A 23,148-nucleotide genomic window follows, 5' to 3' on the forward strand; every position below is an offset into this window, starting at 1 on the left:
ATATTATATTATATAGATAATATATATAATAAAGATATATAGATAATATATAGATATATGTATATATAGATAGATAAGATATAGATAATATATATTTTATAGTTAATATATATTATATAGATAATATATATTATATAATATATATACAATGATACTAACTTTCCTCTGCCTCTTCCCCAGTTCACTCATGTAAAGCAACCTTTTTCAAGGTGTGTTAACTCTAGCTGAACCAGAATAAATAGTTTATTTGAATAAATACTTCCCAGCACAAATATGTGTGTGCTTTAGTTGTAATCATTTCAGATACTTCTAAAATCAGGGCTCTCTTGAAATACGTTAGGTAAAGCAGTTAGCGATAGCTCTGAATGTTTTTCGATGAACATAGTGATGTGAATCATACAGCATGCGTTTTTAAATAATATCTTGTATAATAGAGTTTAAATCACCCAAAGCACTGTGTCCTTTTATTATTTCTTTTTAAAAATGCAATGTTTCACACCTTATAAATATCCCTAGTATTTTGCAGACACCAATGACACCTTCTTCTCAAAATGGGCAATTGTGCAACATCATTAAGGTGGTTTTTATTTATTTATTTATTTTTCCAGAACAAGTGCCTCCAAGCTGTATTTAACTTGAATTTTTCTGTTTCAGGACCGAAGAAAGGCTTATGGCCAAAAAAACTTGTTTGCAGCTCCCCAACTATAGCTGTTGATCCAATGAATGATGTTACTTCTCCCTACAAACCTTGCCTGCCTTAATGACTAAATTATGTTCATTAGCCATAAGGTCAAGGCCTAGTGCTTTGATAAAAATGAGCTGATCGTGAATAAATATGGGCAAAAAATCAGTAACTGCAGAGGCATCAGATTCTGGAAGTCTTTCAGTGAAGGTATTGGAGCTAAAAAACAATATTATCATTATCATTATTCATTTATTTATTATTAAGAGAGAGCCTGGTAAATTTATGAACAGGATAATGCAAGGTGTTTTTTTCCAGTCTCTTATGCTGTATTAATTCTATGGATTTAACAAATAGACCTCAGCCAGTGTTTCCACTGTAATTCTTATATATTGCCTACATTAGCATACTATTGGATTCCTCCTGGAGACTTCACCTGCAAGTTATACTTTTATTATCACTACCAAGGTAGCTATGTAAAATGTTCGCTTCTGAGAAACTCAGATCTGGAATTCCTGAACATGAATGAGACGTGCCTGTCGGGGAAGTTGGATTTCCAGCAGCTGCCCATCACAGCCTTTGCAGTGGGGAGTCACCAAACTGAGTCACCAGAGTCTCAGCTGGCGTCAGTTGTCATTGTGTGCTGAAGCAGAGCAATGACAATTTACACCAACTGAAAATTTGGCTTAAGGTTAGCTCTGTGCTCAATTTTTTCATGCCCTTCACTGTGTTTCTCCTTCTGTCCACGAGCTAGGAAAATGTCTTGGTTAAAAAAGCAAACTGTGCTATATTAGTTTATATTTTACCACATTTGGCCTTGTGTGCTAGGCAAAAACTGGGAGCCTTGGCAGTTGTGTAAAAGTTAGGTGGGGATACTGGTGTCAGCTTGCTTTGATCTGGTCTTCTTTACGTTGGAGTTCTGCTAATTCAAATATTTTTGGAATGTGCCAGCCTCTAGGTGAGTGAAAATTGTATTCTGCCCTGGTGTCCTTACTGATATGCACGTGCTTCAGAAACAGAACTTTTTTTTTTTTTTTTAGTTGAAAAATCAATATTTGGCCTAAGATCAAAAGAAACAAAACAGTTATAGTATAGGTAGAAAAAAAAAATAGTAAGTTACAGCAGCTAGCAGCAGCTGGTTTTAGTATTTGGCTGACTTGTTTGGGATCAGTGAAATCCGCAACAGTTAAGTTCCACTATCTCCATTAAGAAAGTCAAAGCTCTGTTTTTTCTGAAAACCAAATTTCAAGAAGGCTTTTTTATTATTATTATTTTTCCTCACAGTTCCAAATCTTGTTCTCTGAGCACCCAATGTAAGAGCTCATTTTTTAAAGCCTTTTCTTTGTGGTCCCTCAGTGCTCCCAGGAATGTGTCTGGCTTTTCCCGAAGCTGTTTTTAAGCCACTTCTCTACGTTTTTCTATCACCTGTATTCATAATCATGCACAAAGCATCCAGTGAAATCATTTTCACCCACATAGCTCAAATTCTCAGATTCCTGAGTGGCCCCAGATTTGCTGTTGTTTTAGGAGGCGGCATGTGTCTGCCTGTGTTTGGAGATCTCAGGCATTTCAGCTGTCTGCTTCGTAAGAACCCCAAAGACCTCTTACACAAAACTGTCTGAAATGGATGGTGACAGTTACACTTACCAGCTACAACAAACTTTACCCAACCTGTAAAAACGTCTATGCAAATGCCAAGTGTTCATACATTCTTTTTTTAGCAAGCTATGTTAGCCACGTTTCTCGGTGAGTTATGCGTTGATCTGAAACTTCCTTTTTTTGTGTGCTTGTTTATCCAGCAGATAGGTTATCTGCTTGACACTTCACTACTACAAATACCATTCAGCAGAGGTTTTCCATCAAAGATAGAAAATGTTCCCTCTCTTTATTTTTAGAATACTGATGTTTGCTAAAAGTTTAATATTAATCTCTGTTGAAACGAAGATAAATTTGACAAGACAATTTAACGCTCGTGGAGCACTCATGTTGTTTCCCCGAGCTAGTTTAGTTTTTGTATATCCATTGACCTCTCTGTTGCAGGATGTGACTCATTTATTCTAAACCTTTAATTCTGGCTTCAAATCCTTCCCTAATCATAAGACATTGCTTATGGTATGAACAAGGTTATGCCAAGGTTCCTTAATGCTTTAGTTAGAGGCAGGGGGTGGGCAGTGGCTAGATGAGACAGCCTGCCAGCTGGTGAGAGAACAGTCAAAGGAATGAGAGTAATCTTCACTTGTGAATTTTTAAATTACAGCTTTATTTATTCTTCACAGAATGCTGAGTTGGTCGGGTTTGCTAGGAAAGCCTTTCTCCAAGCCTTTGGAGACCACACACGTCTCAACAGTGCAAAAACTCTGGAAGAAGACAGGCTTTTACTTTTCAAAAAGACACGGTGAGAGAAAGTAAGAAGTGACACAGTAATTGTTAACTGCTAATAGCTAGGACAGCTAATAGTAAAAAAAAAAATAAAATTAGGCTAGTAGAATAAGAGGCTTAAATACGGTAATGCCTAACTAGCCGGCATCTTGTCCCAGTGATAAGCTGGCTGTCTTTCAGGCTGCCACCGTCAGAGGTGATATTTTCTGCCACTGCTGCTGCTGATCCCACCGCTGCCATTAGTGGCAGGAAGTCTGTAAGTCCCGTGGGGGAGGCAGAGGTGGAGCACTGGGTTGGCTGCTCCCCTAACCCTAATTATGACCCTAATCCAATACCTACGTCGCCAGATTCTCCTGTGAAGTAGTGCCAACAAGGGAAGCCGTTTGGTAGACCTGAACTTCCTTGGGCAGCCTTTATGGAACCCCACACACAACAGGACTCTGCGCACTCTCTCTCTCCAAACCCTAACCCTAACTGTAACCCAAATACTAATTATGACTCTAACCCAACACCTACATCGCCAAATTCTCCCAGAGGTCACAACGGAAGCCTTTTGGTAGACTCGTGAGAAGCAAAGTAGTGTTTTTGCAATAGAACGTGTTTTAGCAGTGGGAAATTCCACTAACCTTGAGAATTCAAAAGTGACTGTGCAGGCATGACAGTGGCGTAGCTGTGGGGAGTACACAGATAAGGGGAAGGCCCCACTGTCCCAAAATAAGGATGGTAACTAAGAAAAACAGGACGAGCAGTGCGAAATCAGTAAAAAACAAAAAGTCACATGAGAGAAGAAGGGAAAAAAAAAAACAGGAAAAGGAGAAATTAATGGTTGGTCAAATGAAATTGTACATATGTGGGATAGTAATAAGTGTTGAGTAGTTTGTGACCCTGTAGTACTCAGCCAGTGAGGAACCAGGGGAGGAATCAAGCACTGGGTAATGGGAAATATAAGGTTATGACAGACTTTTGCTGCGTGCTCCTGCTTGCAGGATGCCTGCTATTGCAGTCACAAATGAAAATGCTGCTTCATGGAGATATGTATGAGGCTGTGCTCTTGGCTATGGAGTGTTTTTCACAAACTGGGGGCTTGTCCGGGATCCTGTTGCCTTCTGGGGAGCCCCATTAGCACTGCAGCAGGAAGGTGTCCCCGCTGATTTCAGCGGTCCTGTGCCTTGGTGATGCAGAGAGCTGACGAAGGAACTGAGACTGGTTGTGAAGGCAGGATCAGTGAAGAGTTAGGGAAGTAAGGAAGGCGGGCACTCCAGTTTTGAGAATTGACCTGGTAACTGCACAGACCGAGGTAAGAAATATTAATTATTGCCTTTGGGGTCAGGTAAGACTCTCATGTAACGTGATTGAGACGTACCCCTCTGTACAAAGTGAGCGTGGAGACCCGACGTGTGGTTCTGCAGCTCCATGAGGGGCAAGGCCAGGGACAGAAGAAGTGAAAGGTAAAGGTGAGAAAGGAAGAGAAATGTGGAAATTGGGGAAATCTAGCAGTACACCAGGGAATCTGGTTAACCCCTAAGTGTATGGTACCCTGTGCACGGTAAAGTGCTCGGCAATACACCCCCATTTTCTAGAACTGGAACGTCAGTGTGTGGTACCCTGCAGGAGGCAAAATTCTGTAGCACACTGGCAAGGGCTAGGAAAAATGGGCAATGAGGGTTTCAGGGAACAGGGAGATATCCCGGGGCAGTGCCTACCAACAGTCCTTCTGGAAGAATGGTAAGAAAGTGGAAAAATAATACCAAAATTAGAGGAAATGATAAAAAGAAAACGGTTAAATACTGTGTATTGATCTGGACAAAGGAACCAATTAAGGAAACAGCAGGATTTTGGCTGAAATATGGGTACGATGAAAAATCAGGCTTTAAATTTATATGTAAACAAGAAGACTCCTGTCTCAGAGGAGTCAAATTGTGCTGCATGCTGGGTGCAGGGGGTAAGTCAGTTTTTACTGAAAAAGGGTCAGGACCAGGAGAAAGAGGAGTCAGAGAAAAGGACGGGTCAATGGGAAACCCTTGGATAATTTACCCCCTCCCTGTAGCCCTAATATTGCACTGGTGGCAGCAGCAGCTGCTCCAGGAAGGGAGATGGGGCTGCAATTAACCCTCTGCCTAGAGAAGGAGAGCACCTTGGGCTCTGGTAAGAATTAGAACAAGGTAGAAGAGATACTGAGAATGTCACCTTCCCCTCTGCTCCCAGCACTAACACTCCTACCTATCCTCTTAGGGAGGTCCCAGGGAGGCAAGGACAAATAGGTTCTGTGACCCTATGCAAGAATGGGAAAAGAACCAACCCCCCCAGCCCAGGACTAATTCTGACAGAGCTGAAATATCCGCTTATCCAATGGGGATAATAACACGCCACGACACAGAAATCATATGAGAGACTTGGGGTCAGAAGGAGAAAGTAGTCGGGGATGAATCCTGAGAATCCAGTAGCCCAAGGGCTCTTGAAAGTTCATTTTGTGATTAAAGCCTGGCCAGATGCACAAAGCTCCAGAAGGTGGGAGGATGGGGTGAACAGTCACTGCAGACCCTCCTGCGGGGGGCCCTGAAGGTTTATGTCAGAAGGGGGGATGAGAAGGAAAAGCAGGGAGCGAAACTAATGGTCAGCACAGGGGACCAGATAGTGAGGCAGAGGGCAGGGGATAGAGGGAGAAAACTTTCAGTCGAGTCCAGGATGGAAGGGAGAGGAAGAGAGACAAAGGAATGGCAGGCAAGGGAAGCTGCCTGTGTTGCAGCCTGAATCCTAGCAAGGACAGGCTTCGAGATGTTTTAAGGCCGCCCACTTCCAATAGGAGGATCCGGAGTGGAAGGAGGAGCGAGTGGGTGCTGTTCAGTTCAGAATGGGGGAGTGGGGGCTTCTCAGAAAGCTGCTCCCACTGAGAGCACCCGATAAATGAAACGAGTTCAGGGGCTGAGATAAGGGCAGGGAGGTCACTCTACAATTATCGTCACGGGCAAACCAGACTTAGCAGAGGGAGATTAATAACATTTATTACCTATTGCGGACGGGCTGGAGTGGTGAGAAAGACAGAAAGAAGCTGGGGGCACCTTCCCCCATCTCTCTGGGGGTAGAAGGGGCTGAGATAAGAGTGCTACTCTCTGGGGACACCAGGCTGAGACTAGGGCAATTGTTGCATGTGCCTGGGGCAGGGTAACTCACGGGGATCAGACAGGAAAGCGGATCAGACAGCAAGGAAGCGGATCAGACTGTAAAGAAGCAATTGACTACGTCCTGGAAGCATCCTGGAAGCTTGGCTCCCCTGAATGAAGGCGCTTTGGCCCTGTCCTTTTGCACTTCTGCAAATTCAAACCGCACCGGAGCTGGGCAAAGGGAATGAATTACCTCAATTCGAGACAAAAGATGCTTTTCTTAAAAACTACCTGTTTGGCTGGAGTCTTCTTTGTCAGCGCTCAGGACCCGTGGATCGTGAGCTCAAACCCCACCCTTGGAAGCCCCGAGCCATCCGTTCCAAGCAGGAGGTTGGGTTCTGATACGAACGTGGAGGAAACTGAAACTACAGCCTGAGTGGGACACACTGTGCCAGGTACTGACTGCTGAGATGGCAGCAAGAACAGCTGAGAAAGGGTGGACTCAGTGCTCCCATTACACCCAGGTGAAGGCATCAGTTGATCCTAAGGCCTGAGAGACTGTTCCTAGAGGAGAACCTTTAAAATTAAAAAATAGGAGGAGGTGTGAATCACAGTTGTAAACTAAACTTTATCTTCTTAGGAAAAAAAAAAATGAATACCATGTGTAATTGGGAAAAAGAGTTGGATTACATAGAATTAGGGTGTTCCCAGGGTATTCTGGTTTTTATCTTGGTATGTATCTCGTTCTTCATACTGATGGAAATTCAGGGGGCAATAATACTGACCCTGGATGTGGAAATGTTACCTGTGAAGGAGAGAATTATCTATGCTGTACTGAATATGGTAATTATGGGAATGTTAATATTCATTAACATATCCAGGGAATGTTAATATTCATTAACATATCCAATGTGCTGGTGTTAATGCGCACCAGACACAACATGGGAATCATCCTGAAATCAGATACCAGGCAAGGAGGGGGTGGCGTTGGCTACGTGGTAGTAAAGCCAGGAAGGTGTTGCCCCTGGAATGAGATGTATTTCCCCCTCCCCAGTATCTGCCCCTTGACTTAATCCTCAGGGGTCAGAATCCAGCCTCAGTATGGACCACAGAAGCCAACCAGGACACTGAAGTTTCCTTTTCATCCCCTGACAGGAGGAGTCACCCAGAGGTGGGCCAACAACCAAACCCAAACCCGTTCCTTTTTGCCAGCTTTTCTCCACTCACCTTCCTGATCGAGGTTTAACGCTTCCATCCTCCGTGCCGAGCCAAAGCCACGTGGGTTAGACCAAGGAGAACGAACAGACAAACGTGACGATCCACAGAGCAGTCCGTACCCTCTCCCCTTCTCTCCTCCCATACAGCCAAGTCTCAGACCCACATCCCCCAGCCCAGCACTGCTGCTTTGCTCACCTAACGTCCCGAACGGATGCATCACGCTCCCTGCTCCTGCACTCCGAGCATCTCCAGGTTCCAGGAGCTGCCAGGATCTGGAACCGTTGGCATCTGGCGTGCCTCAGCAATGTGTCAGGAGATGCAGGCAGCTGTCACACGGCCAAAGGCAAGGCAAAACAGGGTAACTAAACCCACCATGAAGCCACGAACGCACAGCAGCCCTGGCAGGGGTGATCCCAGACCTCTCCTCTCGAGATGAGGGTGCCCCCGCTGTGGTAACTGAGCTGGCCCCGCTCAGCCTCTCGGGAACACGGCTCCCGTGCGGCCAAGCCCCTTGTGTGCACGAAGCTCTGTGAACCCTCTGCAGTTACACACCTGGCTGATACCCCCGGTGATTAAAACACAGCCCCACAGCGTGCGTGCGCCCCGTCAGGCCCCACAACCTGCCCCCAGCTACAGCCCCCCAGGAAGGGAGCTCCAAGCACTTCACACCCGGCCGCCTGCAAGGTCCAAAGGCTCAACCGGCAGCAAGGCAGCAGGGGAGAGCTCCAAAATACACCACAGGGGCCCTAACCCCGAACGAGGCCGCCCGGTGCTGCTGGTTTCGGCCCCGGCCCCGCGGCGCTGCCAGCAGGGGGAGCGCGGGGCCGCAGCGCCGCCTCCCGCCACCAGGCGGCACCGGCCGGGAAACTACATTTCCCAGCATGCCCCGCACGGCCAGGCGGCCAATCGGAAGCGCGGAGCCCAAGGACTACAATTCCCGGCGTGCTGCGGGGCGAGGCCGCTCTGAGGCCTACAGCCCCCCCCCCCCCCCCCCCCACGGCGGGGCCTTCCCGGGGGGCCCGGCCGGGGGTCCCCAGACCCCCCCGGAGCAGCCGCGGCCGCCTCTTGGGGCCCGGCGAGCACGGGCAGCGCAGGGGGAGCACCCCGGGGGCAGGGGTGGGCGAGGGGGTCGGGCAGGGGGCCCCGCACAGGCGGTGGGCACGAGGACAGATAATGGTGGCTTTATTAGTACCGATTTTAGGTAGTTTTGGGCTGGGGAAATAAAAAAAAAGACCGTATCAGAGAGGACTCTGCTTAACAGCCATTTTCCATTGTTTGTAAGGAGAAGTCATGAAGGTGAGCGCAGAGGTACGCAGCTATTGCCAACAGAGACGCTGTAAGCAGGCCTCTCAGTGTTGCTTTTGGTATTTCATAGGGAAAAACATTCAGCCTGAAATTTCTCATCCGTAAGGCCGTGAAGGGCAGGCAGGGAAGGAGCCCAGCACGCTCAGTGTGTCTCCTGAGAATCACGTGGCTTCACAGGGCTCCTCAGAGGAGGCAGAGGTGTAATGAATTCCTTCTCCAGCTCTGGAAGGAGCTTTTCTCATAGCTGTGACAAAAAGAAAAACAAACTTATAATGCAAGTCGTTACACAAAGCCACACTCAGTGAATTCACTATTACAGTCAGATCAGTTTTAATTGAAAACACTTTGGCAGCACTGCTACCAATTCAAACATAGCGCTGCACAAAATTCAACTCCAGATAAAGAAAACAGCAAGCTAAAAGGATAAATACTTGAGCTAAGGCATCTGCAACAACAGTAGATGTTTGTCTGCAGCCCCGGTACATCATTTGTGGGAGACAAAGGGATGTCACAGAGCTGCAGGGCTTGGCAGGGCCCTCAGAGCTCCCAGGTCTCGCTGAATGGTAGCACAGCCTTCTGGCGTGTCAGCCACTTTTCCCAGCTTTGTGTCATCAGCAACTTGCTGAGGGCAGACACTATTCCCTCATCAAGGTCATTGATGAAGATGTTGAAGAAGACCGGACCCAGCACCCTGGGGAACACCACTAGTAACAGGCCTCCAGCCAGACTCTGTGCCATCGATCACCACCCTCTGAGCTCAGCCAGTTCTCAGCCCCCCTTACTGCCCACTCCTCTATCCCACACTTTGGCAGCTTTGCTAGCAGGATGTTGTGGGAGACAGTATCAAAAACCTTGCTAAAGTCAAGGCAAATGACATCCACTGCTCTCCCCTCACCTACCCAGCTGGTGATGCCATCAGAGAAGGCAATGTGGTTGGTCGAGCACGACTTCCCCTTGGTGAATCCATGCTGGGTACTCCTCATAACCTTCTTCTCTTCCAGTTGCTTGCAGATGGCCTCCAGAACAAGCTGTTCAACACCTTTCCAGGACAGAGGTGAGACTGACTGGCCTGTAGTTTCCCGGATCCTCCTTCCTGCCCTTCTTGAAGAATGGAGTGACATTGGCTGTCCTCCAGTCCTCAGGCACCTCTCCTGTTCTCCAGGACCTTTCAAAGATGATGGCGAGTGGTTTGGCGATCACCTCTGCCAGCTCCCTCAGCACACGCGGATGCATCCCATCGGGACCCATGGATTTGTGTGCACTGAGCCCACTCAGACGCTCCCGGACCACCCCCTCCCCAACCAGGGGGGAGCCCTCCATTTCCCAGACTCTTTCTCCTCCCTCCAGGGTCCAGGAGTCCCAGGGGAGAGTCTTTGAAGGAAAAACCGAAGGAAAGAAGGCATTCAGTATCACTGCCTTCTCAGCATCCTGTGTTACCAGGACACTCCCCTCATTCAGCAAGGGACCCACATTATCCCCAGTTTTCCTTTTACTGTTTACATAAAAAAAAAAAAAAGAAAGAAAACAAAACCTTCTTATTATCCTTCATCTCCTTTGCCAGGTGGGCTTTGGCTTTCCTTGTCGCATCCCTGCAGGCCCTGACAACACTCCTATACTCCTCCCAAGAGGCCAGGCCCTTTTTCCACATTTCCTAGACCTTCCTCTTCCTTTTGATCTTGTCGATGAGCTCCTTGCTCATCCATGCAGGTTTCCTGCCCCCTTTCCCTGATTTCCTGCTCTTCGGGATGCACCGATCCTAAGCTTGGAAGAAGTGCTGTTTAAATGTTGCTCTCACAAGCACCCTCACCTTCTAGCAACCCAGCCCATGAGATACCCCCAGGTAGGTCCTGGAAGAGCTCAAAGTTGGCTCTCTGAAAAACCCAGGACAGCAATCCTACTTTTTGCCTTATTTCTTCCACCATGTTCCATCTTGAACTCCACCATCTCATGATCTCAAGCTGCTCCCAACCTTCACATCCCTACCAAGCCCATCCCTGCTGGTAAGAACAAGGTCCAGAAGCACCCCCCACCTCATCAGCTCCTCAAATATGTGCTGATTTTGTTCCCTAAATACATTGTTCTCAGGAACTCTAAGCCTGTTAACGTGCCAACAGCATTGGGTTTTATTGCCCAGGAGATCTTTCAGGGCTTGGTCCAACATTGCAGACCCATTATTAGCCAGGTGGATCTGTATTGAGGGCAATACCCTGTAAAAGTGCAAGGGAACAGTGCTGCTGAACCATGAATGGGGGCTGGGCCACATGCCTTGGCCTGTGGTGATCCTCGTGCTGCCATCTCAGGTTCCCAACATCGGAAGCGATGCAGGTTTCTCTCCTGCCATGTGAGGAAATGTTTCCTGGTGCTAACGCTACCTCCTGTCTTTGTTCCCACTGCCTCTTGTCCTGTCCCTAGACACCACCAAGAGCTTGTCTCTGCTTTCTTTGTGCCCTCCCTCGTGGTATTTTATGAGGAGGGGCTGAGGAAGCTGGGGCTCTTCAGCTTGGAGGAGACTGAGGGGTGACCTTATTATAAATATATAAAGGGTGAGTGCCAGGGGGATGGAGCCAGGCTCTTGTCGGTGACACCCAGTGACAGGACAAGGGGAATGGGTGCGAGCTGCTTAAACACGAGACAAAACCGTTGAGACAAAAAGCGCTGGGACGGGCTGCCCAGGCAGGCTGCGGGGCCTCCTTCCCTGGAGACACCCAAGGCCCGCCCGGGCTCGCTCCGCCGTGACGCGATTCCACAACTCCCTGCCCCCGCGGGGGGATCGCCCGGGATGGTTTCTCCATCTCCTCCCCAACCCCTAAACCCCGCCACCCTGCGCCTTCCCTACACACACCGGCCCCCCTTGGGCTCTGCCCGGGCTCCCGTTTGGGGTCGGGGGGGGGCTCCGGGGCTCCCCCTCCCTCCCGCCTCTCTCGGCACCACCCCCGCGCCTCCCGGCCCGCACTGAGCCCGCCCAGCCCAGAGGCGGCCCTGAGGGAGGGGCCGTGCAGCGGGGGACGGCGCCATGCGCTGTTTGCCGGCCGACGCGGCCCAGCAGGCCAGAGCGGGGCTGGCTTGGACCCGACCTCGCGGTTCGGGCCGCGGTCGGGGCTCGCAGAGCGGTAACGGCCCCGCGGGGCCCGGCGGGATCCCGGCGGCGGCGCCTCAGGGCCCGGGCCCGGCCTCTCAGGGCCCTCGCGGGCAGCGGCGCCGCGCGCAGGCGCGGGCGGACGGCGCGGGGCCGGGAGCGGCTCCCCCCCCCCTCCCCCTCGGCGGCCCTCCCGGCATGCCCCGCGCGCGGGCGGCAGGGCGGGCTCTCGCCACACAAAGGCTCGGCGCTGGCAAAATGGCGGCGGCGGTAGCGGCGGCGGCGGCGGGCGGCGAGGGGGCCGCCAACAAAATGGAGGAGCCGCCCGTGGGGGCGGCGGCTGCGGCTTCTTCTTCGGCGGCGCAGACGGCAGCGGCCGCCGCCCCGCCACCGCCCAACGGGGCGGGGGGTGCTGGGGACGCGCCCGTGAAGAGGTAATGGGGGGGGAGGGGGTGGGGGGGGCTGTGGGGCCTCGCGCGCGCGCGGCGGGGCCTGGGCCTGGGCCTCGCCTTCGCCCTTGTCCCCGTCCTTGTCCCCGTCCCCGTGGCCGTTGTTGATTTTCCTTCGTGTCCTAAGGGGCCCGGCCGCGCTCCGGGCTCCCTGTGCGGCCCCGAGGCTCGCAGGCCGCCTGGCAGCCTCCGAGGCCTGGACGCGGAAGGAATCGGGATCGCGGTCGATCATCGAGGTTTTTGGGGGTTTTGTTGAGGCCCAACAGAAACGTTTCCTCAGTAAATGTAAATCTTTCCCTAAGGGTGTAAGTACGCCCGGCGGGAGGCGTTTTGGAGCTCTGAGCTGTTTTTTCTAACTGTTGTGTCAGTGGATGGTGAGTTGTGGTAGGCCGTTGTCGTTGTTCACGTTGCTGCGGTATCTGGAGCAAAGCGTGGCGCTGCCTCATCCCCGGTGATTTACCAGAGAAATAAGTTGGTTAGGGAGGCATCGGAATTCAGTGCCTCAAGACCAAGAGATAACTTGAAAGTGATGCCAGAGCCTAAGTAAGGGTCGTTTGTTGGATATAAGTGCAATATTACAGAAATATTAATAGTAATAATTTCCAAGGATTATGGTTATTGGTCTGTAAATATGAAGTTCATAAGCAGAAAAAATTTGAACTGCGTGTTGCTTTCACATGTGAACACTAACCTAATTTTGAGAAGTTTTATAGTTAGCAGAAGGTTTTTTTTTTTTTTTTAAATTCCGAGTAAGGACTGCATTTTTCCAGTTAACTTTTGTCCCCAGGCCTGAAATCTTACGTAGTTAAGAATCAGCATTTTTAACGCTGTGTTCTGGGAGTGATCTGTTAGACTTCTGGTCAGATTTGTTTACCTGGTGTTCCGAGTTGTGCTACGTAAGTGGGCATTGGGCAGGTTCCTGGTTGCTAACGGCTGTTACACCGTGCTGCAAATCTGCAGTCCGACTAAGAGTTGAGAGAGAAGAAAAAAATTGCAGCCAGAAGTATGTCAGTCGAGGCTAGCGAAGGGTCTTCAGATCATCCTCCTTCCTCCTGTTGGGTGTTTGGTATTTGGAGGATATTCCCGTCTTTGGATTCTGGTTACAGTTCAAAGCTTGCTGAAGTTTCACAGTAGCAGTGCCTAGGTAATACGGTTAAAGGAATTTCTCTGAGATGAGGCTTTCTGTAGCCTTGAATTATTTCAGCTTGGAACCCAAGGAAAATTAAGATAAAATATCTAATGAAAGTAACTTATTGAATACATTTTTTTTCTATACACTTTGCCATGGGGGTGTTATTTTTTTGTATTTCTTGCATTAGCCTTGTTGTAAATGGGTCACAGTTATTCACCATTGTTCCTTACTGGGATGGGAATTTCACTCCTGTTTTTTAATTCCCTAAACCTAATTTATTTCATCCCCATTTACAGCGGGAATTTTGTCTCCCATTTTTTTTAACTTAGCAATGCCTGCAGGCGTGGTGTATTTACGGAGAGGATGTGGGGAACTCACTTCTTCCTGCTGTCCAGAACTGCCTTTAAATGCTCAGTTGTTCTCGTACTTGGCAACCACAGCGATTTCTGTGGCCACGTGCCTGCCTGTCCTCCTTTTAGTGCTGGAGGATGCCCACGGACAGTTGTTGTCTGACGTCCTGCGAAAGAGAAACAATGCAGCCAGAGTAGTTTCCTTGCTATTTCTTTAGACCAGGCTGGATTTTGTTACATGAAATGTGATAAGGAAAAATTTCTAGACTAGTGTTTGTCTCTAATAGCGGGTACAATGGCTTGCCTGAATTCTTTATAGGTATATGAGAGCTTGACGTGTGATAATCTGCCCCGGGAGCTTTAAACGTAGAGTTGCAAAGATCTCTGCATCGCACCCCGTGACTTTGAAGCAAGTTACACGGCAGTTCTACCTGTGGATAGCTTGAATGGTTCTGGTTTGAGGAATAGCCATAGAAAACTGTTCATTAGGTGTAGCATTTCACACAATTGCTGAACTTTGTGTTATTTCTTCAGCTAAACAGAAGCTCGAGTATTAAAAGGATTGTCCAGTTTTAAATCTGCTTTTGGATTTTTAATTACTTGATTACTCAATTTTTTTTTATTTTTTTAAGCACAAAGGAGGGAAAGCCTAAAATTTCCTTTTTTTTGATTAAACACAGTAAATGACTAAAGAACATTTTTTTTCATTAGAGACCTCTCTTCCAAAATACTAGTTATGTGCAGAACTTGTCTTCTGTTGTCTAAGTGGTACGCGATGGCCATAACTAAGGTCAAATACTGTTAGCAGTTCTGGCTGTGTCTGTGAAGTACAATATTTTTGTTTGCTTTTAATGTGTTTGTGGCTGTAAAAGCATGGGTTGCCTTGTAGTAAAAACGAGGAACCCACTCAAATATCACACTCGATAGGCATCTGCATACTTTTTTTTTTTCCCTCCAGGCTGTTGTATCTGCTCAGTGATTTAATTTTTTAAAAATTTTTATTTGTATATTTATATACATTTTATTTTGTATATACAGTTTGTATATTTATATGCAGTTTATTTGAATACTGCTATTTAGTGGCATTTGTATTGTTAACTAATAGTGGTGTAGGTTAGTTGAAAAACAGTCTTCACTTTGCATTTGTTAATTGTAATCTGCTGGAGCTTGTGTTCTGAAATAGTAAAAACAAACAAAAAAAACTATTCAGTGTGCTTGAAAGGCACAGACTTTGAATTTGTGCTCTCCCAAACGGTATTAACTGAGGGGGAGGAAGATGGTTTAAAAAGAGTGTCACAGACATGAGTGCTTAGATATGGGATCACTTCACTGAAATTCTTGTAGTGCAAAAATACAAATGTGATAGGTGAGAGAATTATTGGTCGCAAAGATGTCAAAGTGTAGTATGTTAAAGAGAAAATAGGGTGTGTGTCTGGAGCATCACAAGGAGATGAACTTAGGCCTGCTTGGCTTTGAAGAGATTTAGCCTCCGCAGCCAAAACCTTTGGTTACGTTGCATAAATAAACGTGGGAGAAAATGGTGGGTCTTAGTGATCTGAGTTGTCTGCTGTTAGGAACTTCATTGCAGTGGTGCGTGTAGCACTAATACCATGAGTACCAACTTGTCTTCTTACTACTATTTTGCAAATAAATGAACAGATGAAAGTTTGTGAGTTTTGATTTTTTTTGGGAACACAAGAAGTCATGTTCCAGGAGGTGATACGACACTAATCAACTGCCAGAGTGGTTAATGTGTCCAATTATCTGTTTGCAGTGAAAATGAACGACCAACTCAAAGTGAGAAAAGGAAAGAGAAGAGCGTCAAGAGAGGAGGAAATCGCTTTGAGCCGTATGCTAACCCTGCTAGAAGATACAGAGCTTTTATTACAAATATTCCATTTGATGTCAAGTGGCAGTCTCTGAAAGACCTGGTCAAAGAGAAAGGTAATGTACAACCAGGGCTGACCAAGTGATGTCTGTCGTCTTACTCGTAACAGACTTGGTAAGCTTAACAGTTGAAGTTCTGGGTGGACTTAGTGACACGAGTTTTACAGAAGGTCTCGAAGCCTTTTTTGGTGTTGCACAATACCGTGCTCTGGCAGCCTTCCAGATGGATAGTTCCTTCATAGGCATGTTGGCGTATCTTTAATAGTGTTTCATCAGAGATTAAAAAGAGCATTTGTCTTATGGGTGGAAAAATAATAAAAATAATAAAAAAAAAAAAAAGAAAAATGAGGCTTTTACCAGATTTTAGTCTTGACATGAGCAAAACTTTCTCAAGTGTTTTCATGTCTTTTGGGTTATAAAGGTAGCCATACAATGTTGATCTGGTGTATGTATATGTAGCTGTTTTTCTAAACTTCGTAGTGATTTGTGCTTACGTAAAGATCCATCCTGCAATTGGATAGCAGTAAAAATGTATTTAAGGGTGACCTGCAAAGAAGAAAAATCAGGTTTGTGCTTTAGTGCAATCAACGTGGGTAGGGCTTTGGAAACCAAGTTCATGATGTCTTCCTCCATCCCTACCTGTATTTAACTTACACCTGTGAATGGGAACCTTCTTAGTTTGCTGAAGAGATTGAGCTGATTATTCTCAGGTGGTGATAAGTCTAAATGCATCTTCTTGGCTCACTTGGCATTATTTCTTTAAGTTGATGCCCAGCCTACAAGTTTTCAAGTCACTTTGGAAGTGCAGTGGAGTGGCAAGAAAATACTTGGCTTCTCCATCATTAAAATGTCTCAAAACTTGTCAGGCCTAAGTAGTATGAGCATTGCTCTTGTGGGTCACTGCTAAAATACATACCATCAGACGTGTCTTGAATAACAGTGATCAATGTTCACTTGTGTTTGAACTTGGTAAGGATCGGTGGTTAGTGACTTCACAAGTTGTGGCCTAATGAATCGGGGGGGGGAAAAAAAAAAGAAATTTCCAAAATGGTTTTACAACGTCTGTCTGTGGAGGCAAAATGGAGCTGCTTAGTCTGCGTAGTGAACTTCAGGACTATAAGCCCTGGCAAACTTCCATAATTAGAGGCTGTGAAACGTTGATGCTTGAGATGCAACGATGGTTTCTTGTAATCTGAAGAACTGCAGTCTTAAGACTGCTTTAACAGACCCTAATTATGCATGGTCCCCTGTCCTAAGCTGTGTTAGCACTTAGCTACACGAGATACATTGGTTAATAGGAGTATCTGTATGTGTAGATGTCTAATTTTAAGTACTGTGTTGAATTCCGTTCCAAGTGTCTTGTGGTTTCTCTCCAGTTCACGTGGATGGAAAAGTCCGATGTGAGATTGTTTCCTGCCTTGCTGTTCAGCTGCTCATTCCAGCAGATAATCCTAGGGGAACGTTGAAACCTCTTCAGTCTGTCTGCAGGGCTTGTCTACGTATTGAGAATACGCATTGTTCTTGGTTTTTGGGACTGCTTGTTAAAACATAACAGTTTAGATTTGCTGCGTAGTTGTGATTCATTCTAATTAGTCCCAGACTTCTACCAAATTGGTGCTCTTGTGCTGCGCTTGAACTTGCTGAATCGGTGCTTTTTGATATAAGGCATAGTAGTTCCAAGAACCAGGAATGTGGCTGTGGAAAAACCTAAACGTGAGAATTCTTGGTTTGTAAGTGCAAGAATCACAGGCCAAACGTTCAAGGCTTTGAGAGCATGTGAAATGGATCTGTACGCAAAGGGTAACCGTAGGTGATTCATGACTGTTGCATTGCTCGGCAGTCATAAAGACGGAAGCTGTTAGCAGCAATGGCATAGCAGGTTACCGAACGTAGGAGGAGTTCACCTCCGTCGGCTCTTTTGTGTCAGTAAGTATGGGTTAGGAGACATTAGCTTTGAGGTCTCATATTTCTGCAACTTGGTTTGTTCAGATGCGTACATCTGAAATCTAAAGGTGACATCTCTCAAGAGAAATGCCTTGGTTTAGTCATTTCAGTGTACTTGTTGGTGAAACTCAATTACAGGTATGCAGTATAACACAGTTATTAACGAAATTAAAAAATGTTCTTGTTTGAAACTCCCTTGTATTGGCTGACAAACACAAGGTTCTACTAAACTGAGGTAATCAGCATTGCTACCTGGTAAGTGGCTTCAGGAGAAGAACGAGGCAGCAGTTCTTCTGCGTGGAAGTGGAGTCTAACGGTAAACGTAACGTGATTGAGTGCTAAATATTGGCCTTAACCTGTCCTCCCCAAAATGGCTCTGTTTTGGGAAGCAAAATGTAAATACTTTGTGGCAGCTGGTATACGTAATGTGATACTATGTAATTAAAAAAAGAGTTTGAGGTATTTATGGATTCTTCTAGGAAATAGAGAACTTTGTATCTTAAACCTTTTCCCTGACAAGAGTAGCAAGGTGGCATACAACACAAGGGGAAATGTTAGCTGTAGGATCTGCTTTGTTGCAAAGCTAGGAGCAGTTGCAGTCATGGTGGCCGTTGTCACATCACAAAGATTTCAGGACACCCTAGGGACTACTTGTATTAACATGGTTTTAACCTCATACTTAAAGCATACACATGGTATCTGACAGGTGTGCTTACCTCTTCATATCAGAATCTGAACGTGTGAACAGAGACAAGGAAAAAAACAAAGCCGTTCCCAGCTTAACCTTGCTATGAAGAAAAGCAACCACCAAACTAAATGTGGTGCCTTCTGTCTTTCTCCATCTTGAGTAATTGTTAGTGTCTTTGTCACCCCTTAAAGATGTAACTCATGCCCTCTTGTTACTGGACCTGAACGCAGGTGCTGTCGAGCACTTCTGTCAGCTCGGTTCTGACAGCTGTTGCTCTGGTACCTGAACGCAGCTCTTCCTGGAGGGCCACCTGTTTCAGCATCTCAGTTGCAGCTTTGTTAGCTGAAGATGTTTCAGCTTGATTCACTTTTTGATTAAATCAGAAAGCTTTCTGCAATCAAAAGTTAAAGTTTAACTAGCTATTTGGCATTTTAGTCATTTGTAGTTTTAAGATATCTTTTCAAGAATGATGAAAGACCTGACTGCTTTCAAATGTCAAACCTTGACAGTAGTCTTCAGGTGGATGTGAGAATACCAAAGTATCTTTTTCATGTATTTACATGTATGGTGACTGCAGATAGCAAGGTTTGATAATACAAATATGTAGTGGGACTTTACAACAGGGCATAGAGTGTTCTTAAAAAAAATAAAATGAAAAGAACAAGTAGCCAAGAGCTGCAGTAACTGCAAGCTTTTAACTTGCTTTTGCATAATTTTTGCCATTTAGGACTGTGAAGTCATTAACTTGTGTACCTAATTGCCCAGAGTTAGGTTGTGAGCACAAATATTGAAGTCTGGTGTTTGAGTACGGAGCTTCACTGAAATGTCTTGAGAAACCATCAGTGGAGATCAGTAACTTATAATAGGACTTTCAAGTGTAAATGTTGCTTGTGTATTCTTAAGTATATCTTGCATTTCTGCTGTTGCTGTTAAATTTAATGGAAATGTTACCATCTTGGAAAATCTACATAATTTTTCGTTAGAGCAGAAATTGTACTTAGCTCAGGAACACCACCACTTTGCAGCAGCTTTGTGCAAGATGTGGTACAGTCAGCTTCCTAGTAAGACGGATGGAGGAGTTTTCAGTATCACTTGAATGCTAACAACATCTTAAGCAAGTATCTTTAAACTTTAATTGGACTATCTACATTGAAAGCTTTAATACTAATAGACTTTGAAACACGGTAGTGGGATCTGAGTGTATCTTCTGTGTTGCTTTAATTGTTCTAACCATCTTTTCCAGGTGGTCCTTCAGTGGATTCAGGGAGCTTTGCACTTCTCCTTTTCTTCCAGGGGTCTTTAAGAACCAAAATTACCCATGCTTACACCAATGGGGAACGTATTCCTTAATCACTTTTACATTAACTTAGAGCTACTGGCTCTAAGTTTCTGCAAATTTTATCTGCCCTTGGAGGCTGATCTGGTAACTATAGAATCAGAGAATGGTTGGAAGGGACCTTGAACATCATCTAGTTCCAACTCCTGCTAAATCAGGTTGCCCAGAGCCCCATCCAGCCTGGCCTTTAATACTCCCCAGCTTTCCTGCAGCCCACTTCAGGTACTGGGAGGGCCGCTACAAGGTCTCCCTTCTCTTCTCCAGGCTGAACAACCCCAACTCCCTCAGCCTATCTTTGAAGAGGTGCTCCAGCCCCTTGATCATCTTGGTGGCCCTCCTCTGGACTTGTAATGTGTCCCTGTCCTTCTTGTGCTGCAGGTGGTGCCTCATGAGAGCAGAGGGAGAGAATTGCCTCCCTTGACCTTCAGGTCATGCTTTTGTCGATGCAGCCAAGGATACAGTTGGCTTTCTGGGCTGCAGGAGCACACTGCTGGCTCATGGTTAGTTTTTTATTAATTAGCAGCCCCAAATGCTTCTCAGGAAGGCTGCTCTCAATCCATTCGTTGCCCAGCTTGTTCATGTTTGGGATTGCCCTGACCCAGCAGCAGCACCTTTCACTTGGCCTCGCTGGACTTTGAGGTTTGTACAGGTCAACCTCTCAAGCCTGTTGAGGTCCATCTGGAGCAGAAAAACTAGGCTGCGTTTTTTTATGTTTTATTTTTTTGAAAGTTAAGTAATCTCTTGTGCTTGAATGAAATTCCTTCACTTGTGGCTATACGGGGTGTCTTTCCTGATGCAAGCCAACTATTTGCTAGCAGAAGGAAAATCTGCATGGATCACTGTTTCTTTTTTCTCCAAAGGTTTGGACATAGTGGTTTGGGATCTGAAAAGAAACCAAATAAAATGTGACCCAGTGTAGGTTCCTTTTTTTTTTTAAAAAAAAAAAAAAACCTTTGTCAGTCTCAAACAATCGTTTCCTGGAGGAATTGTCCTGTTGAATCTTCTTGCGTTTTTCAGGGGAAAAGTGCACTTTTATTGTAGTTGTTCTTTAATCTGGACTTGTCTTGGATACTGATCTTCTATTCTACATGTCATTCCCCCCCTCCTTATTGTGTTTGTGTGTTTTGGCTATACAGGAAATTCAGATTCCCTTTCAAAGGAAAACATCCCTTTCAAGATATGTTTTGTTTTCAATACAGGTGTGTCTAAGGCTTGAATGTGAAGTATTGAGCAAAATTGACAAACTCTTCAAAGTGCTACACTATTGCCTGTGTAGTAGACTTGAGGAAATCTTGTTCAGAGGTCAAATTTGCATATGTTAAATTGTATTTAATATATTGCAAACTTTTTTTTGGGAAATGTTTGTGTGCATTTTAAGAGATGTAGCTGGCTTTGATTAGTGGTTGGGAGAGGAGAGCCCTCAGTCCAGAGCCTAAATAATGTTACTGGGAGAAATGAGTTACAGGATTTATAACCTGTAATCTCTGGGGTCTCTGAAATGGAATGGTTTTTGTATTGTAGGGAATCTGAGAATTTGTTGTTCTCGATAAAAGTTCGTTTGGACTCTGGCTGCTGCTGTTGAGATGGATGGCTTCAGAATGACCTTGTAATGCTGAATATTTGGGCTGGCCATATGGGCCCCATGTACCACCAAGGATGATGCTAGGATGCCTGTTACAGTGCAGCCCCTTTCACTGCAATCCCATGGGTACATAATCTCATAGTGCTCAGGTTGTAGATAGTAATTCAACACTCTAATCTCACCTGGCCCTCTCAAAGGGATTTATTAGCCTCTACTAGTCTTGAATGCTTTGTATCCTCATGGAAACATGAATGGATCTCACTGCTTATTCTGCCAAGCTAACTACTCTCTGGCTGGAATGCTGATATTGTTTAATAATTTTCAATATCAGAAATGCAAAGAGAATGTCATTTCATCAAGCATTCCTTTTCTTCCAGCTTCTAGAAGAAATGTGGGATGTTCACTTTAGGGAATGACACTAGGTGTCTGATAAATGATGGGGCCTGTGGGAGATGAAGCTGAGCACTCCTCTCTGGCCCTTGCAGAGAGGTGAGGCCCTTACATCGAATGTGAGCTTCTAGTTCCTTGCTTAGGGTATGCTGGCAGTACTTTGTTTTTTATGTTTTTACGGTTTGGTTGTTTCTTTCCCACAAAGACTGCTTTCTTTTCATCTTTCAGATAGTGTAACTTGGAGCCTGTCTTAAATTTAAAAACCAGAACTTTTAAAACCAGAGGAAAAAAAAGTATTAAAGAGTTTTCCTCAATTATTCTGAATAAATTCTGTATGTCAGTCCCTTCAAAGTCAGCAGCCATTTTAGAAGTTGTATTCCAGAGGTACATCATATGGTTACGTGGTCAGTTAGGGAAAAAGCAATCCTAGTCTTGTGAGGAAAGGTGCAAATATAGTTTCCTAGTGCACTTTGCCTTTTGCTGTAGGCTCTTGTCTTGAGGGCGAATACGACAGTTTAACACTAACCTAAAAAATATGGAACCTAATAAAGGATTTAAATTTTGCTGTGACTTAAAGGCTAAACTGCTGAAATAAAAAGCAGGCAGTGAGTGATCTCTTGGTGTGTTGGGCCGGTCTGATCCCCTTTTGGGATGTGTGCCAGAGGAAAAATCCTGAGAAAAGCAAGCAACTGTTTGAGTTCTGGACTGTGGAGACAAAATGGTGTACTACGTGAAGTGAGGGAAACTTGTTCTTGCAGACTTCCCCCTGGATTTGGATTGCCTCAAGTAACGAGTGAGCACTAAAGGTCGAGGAAATTGGTACTGTGGAAATAGCTGGCTTTTGAAGTGGAGGAAAATCAAGAACATGTTTAAGTCTTACAATGTTACTGCATACCTGTAATTGTCCAGTTTTGTGGTTTAGAGAATATGGAGTGTTTCTGGGCTTTCTTATAAGGCAGAGGCTCCATACACGGTTGTTGATTGTTCTAAATTCCCATTGTTTTCTTGGCTTTTCTCCCTTGGTATATGTGTCGTCTGGAATCTGATTTGTAGTTGGTGAGGTAACATACGTGGAGCTCTTAATGGACGCTGAAGGAAAGTCAAGGGTAAGTGTTTGAGAGAATTTCTTCTGTGGATTTTCTACATGACAAATGTAACTGTATGGTGGCGTGGAGCGAAAGGAAGTCAGGAAGGTAGAGAGTGTGTATGCTTAGCGGCTATAACAGGATTGCTTAAAAGCTTCTTTGGGGCTGGGGAGGCGGGGGGCTGGGGACTTGTAAGAGCAGTGTTAGGGTGGTCTTCCACTTGTGTTCAGGTGGCGTTGGCTGTTTGAAGTACCCATGGACACTAGCAGTACGTACAGTGGTACTGAAGGTTAACTTGTGTTTTGGAAAACGTTACTGTAGTGGTTTGCTGAATTTGTAAGGCCAGTGTGCAAAAGCAGGTTCTGGAAACTATACTTCCCGTGCCAGTAAACAGAAGTTAATTTGCAAGTTAAACGTATATTGCCTTTATAGGTACTTAAGTCAATTAGTCCAGTAAAAGTATCTTGCAGGAAAAAAATACACAGTAGGAGTTCACTTAACTGTACTGAAGGATATGGATTTAGGGTGAGAGAATATGGCAAGG

The 23,148-nt window shown here is 45.7% G+C and overlaps 1 protein-coding gene across 1 annotated transcript; it reads left to right on the top strand.

Annotated features, from left to right (window-relative positions):
- Positions 1–11,661: 11,661 nt before the first annotated feature.
- Positions 11,662–22,699, top strand: LOC139999742 (uncharacterized). The gene is made up of 3 exons (XM_072029146.1): positions 11,662–12,195; positions 15,467–15,636; positions 22,573–22,699. The coding sequence occupies exons 1-3, from the start codon at positions 11,699–11,701 to the stop codon at positions 22,635–22,637; spliced, it is 732 nt and encodes a 243-aa protein (XP_071885247.1). The 5' UTR covers positions 11,662–11,698; the 3' UTR covers positions 22,638–22,699.
- Positions 22,700–23,148: the final 449 nt, after the last annotated feature.

The sequence above is a fragment of the Anas platyrhynchos genome, chromosome 29 (genome assembly GCF_047663525.1).
Source record: "Anas platyrhynchos isolate ZD024472 breed Pekin duck chromosome 29, IASCAAS_PekinDuck_T2T, whole genome shotgun sequence".
Taxonomy (NCBI): domain Eukaryota; kingdom Metazoa; phylum Chordata; class Aves; order Anseriformes; family Anatidae; genus Anas; species Anas platyrhynchos.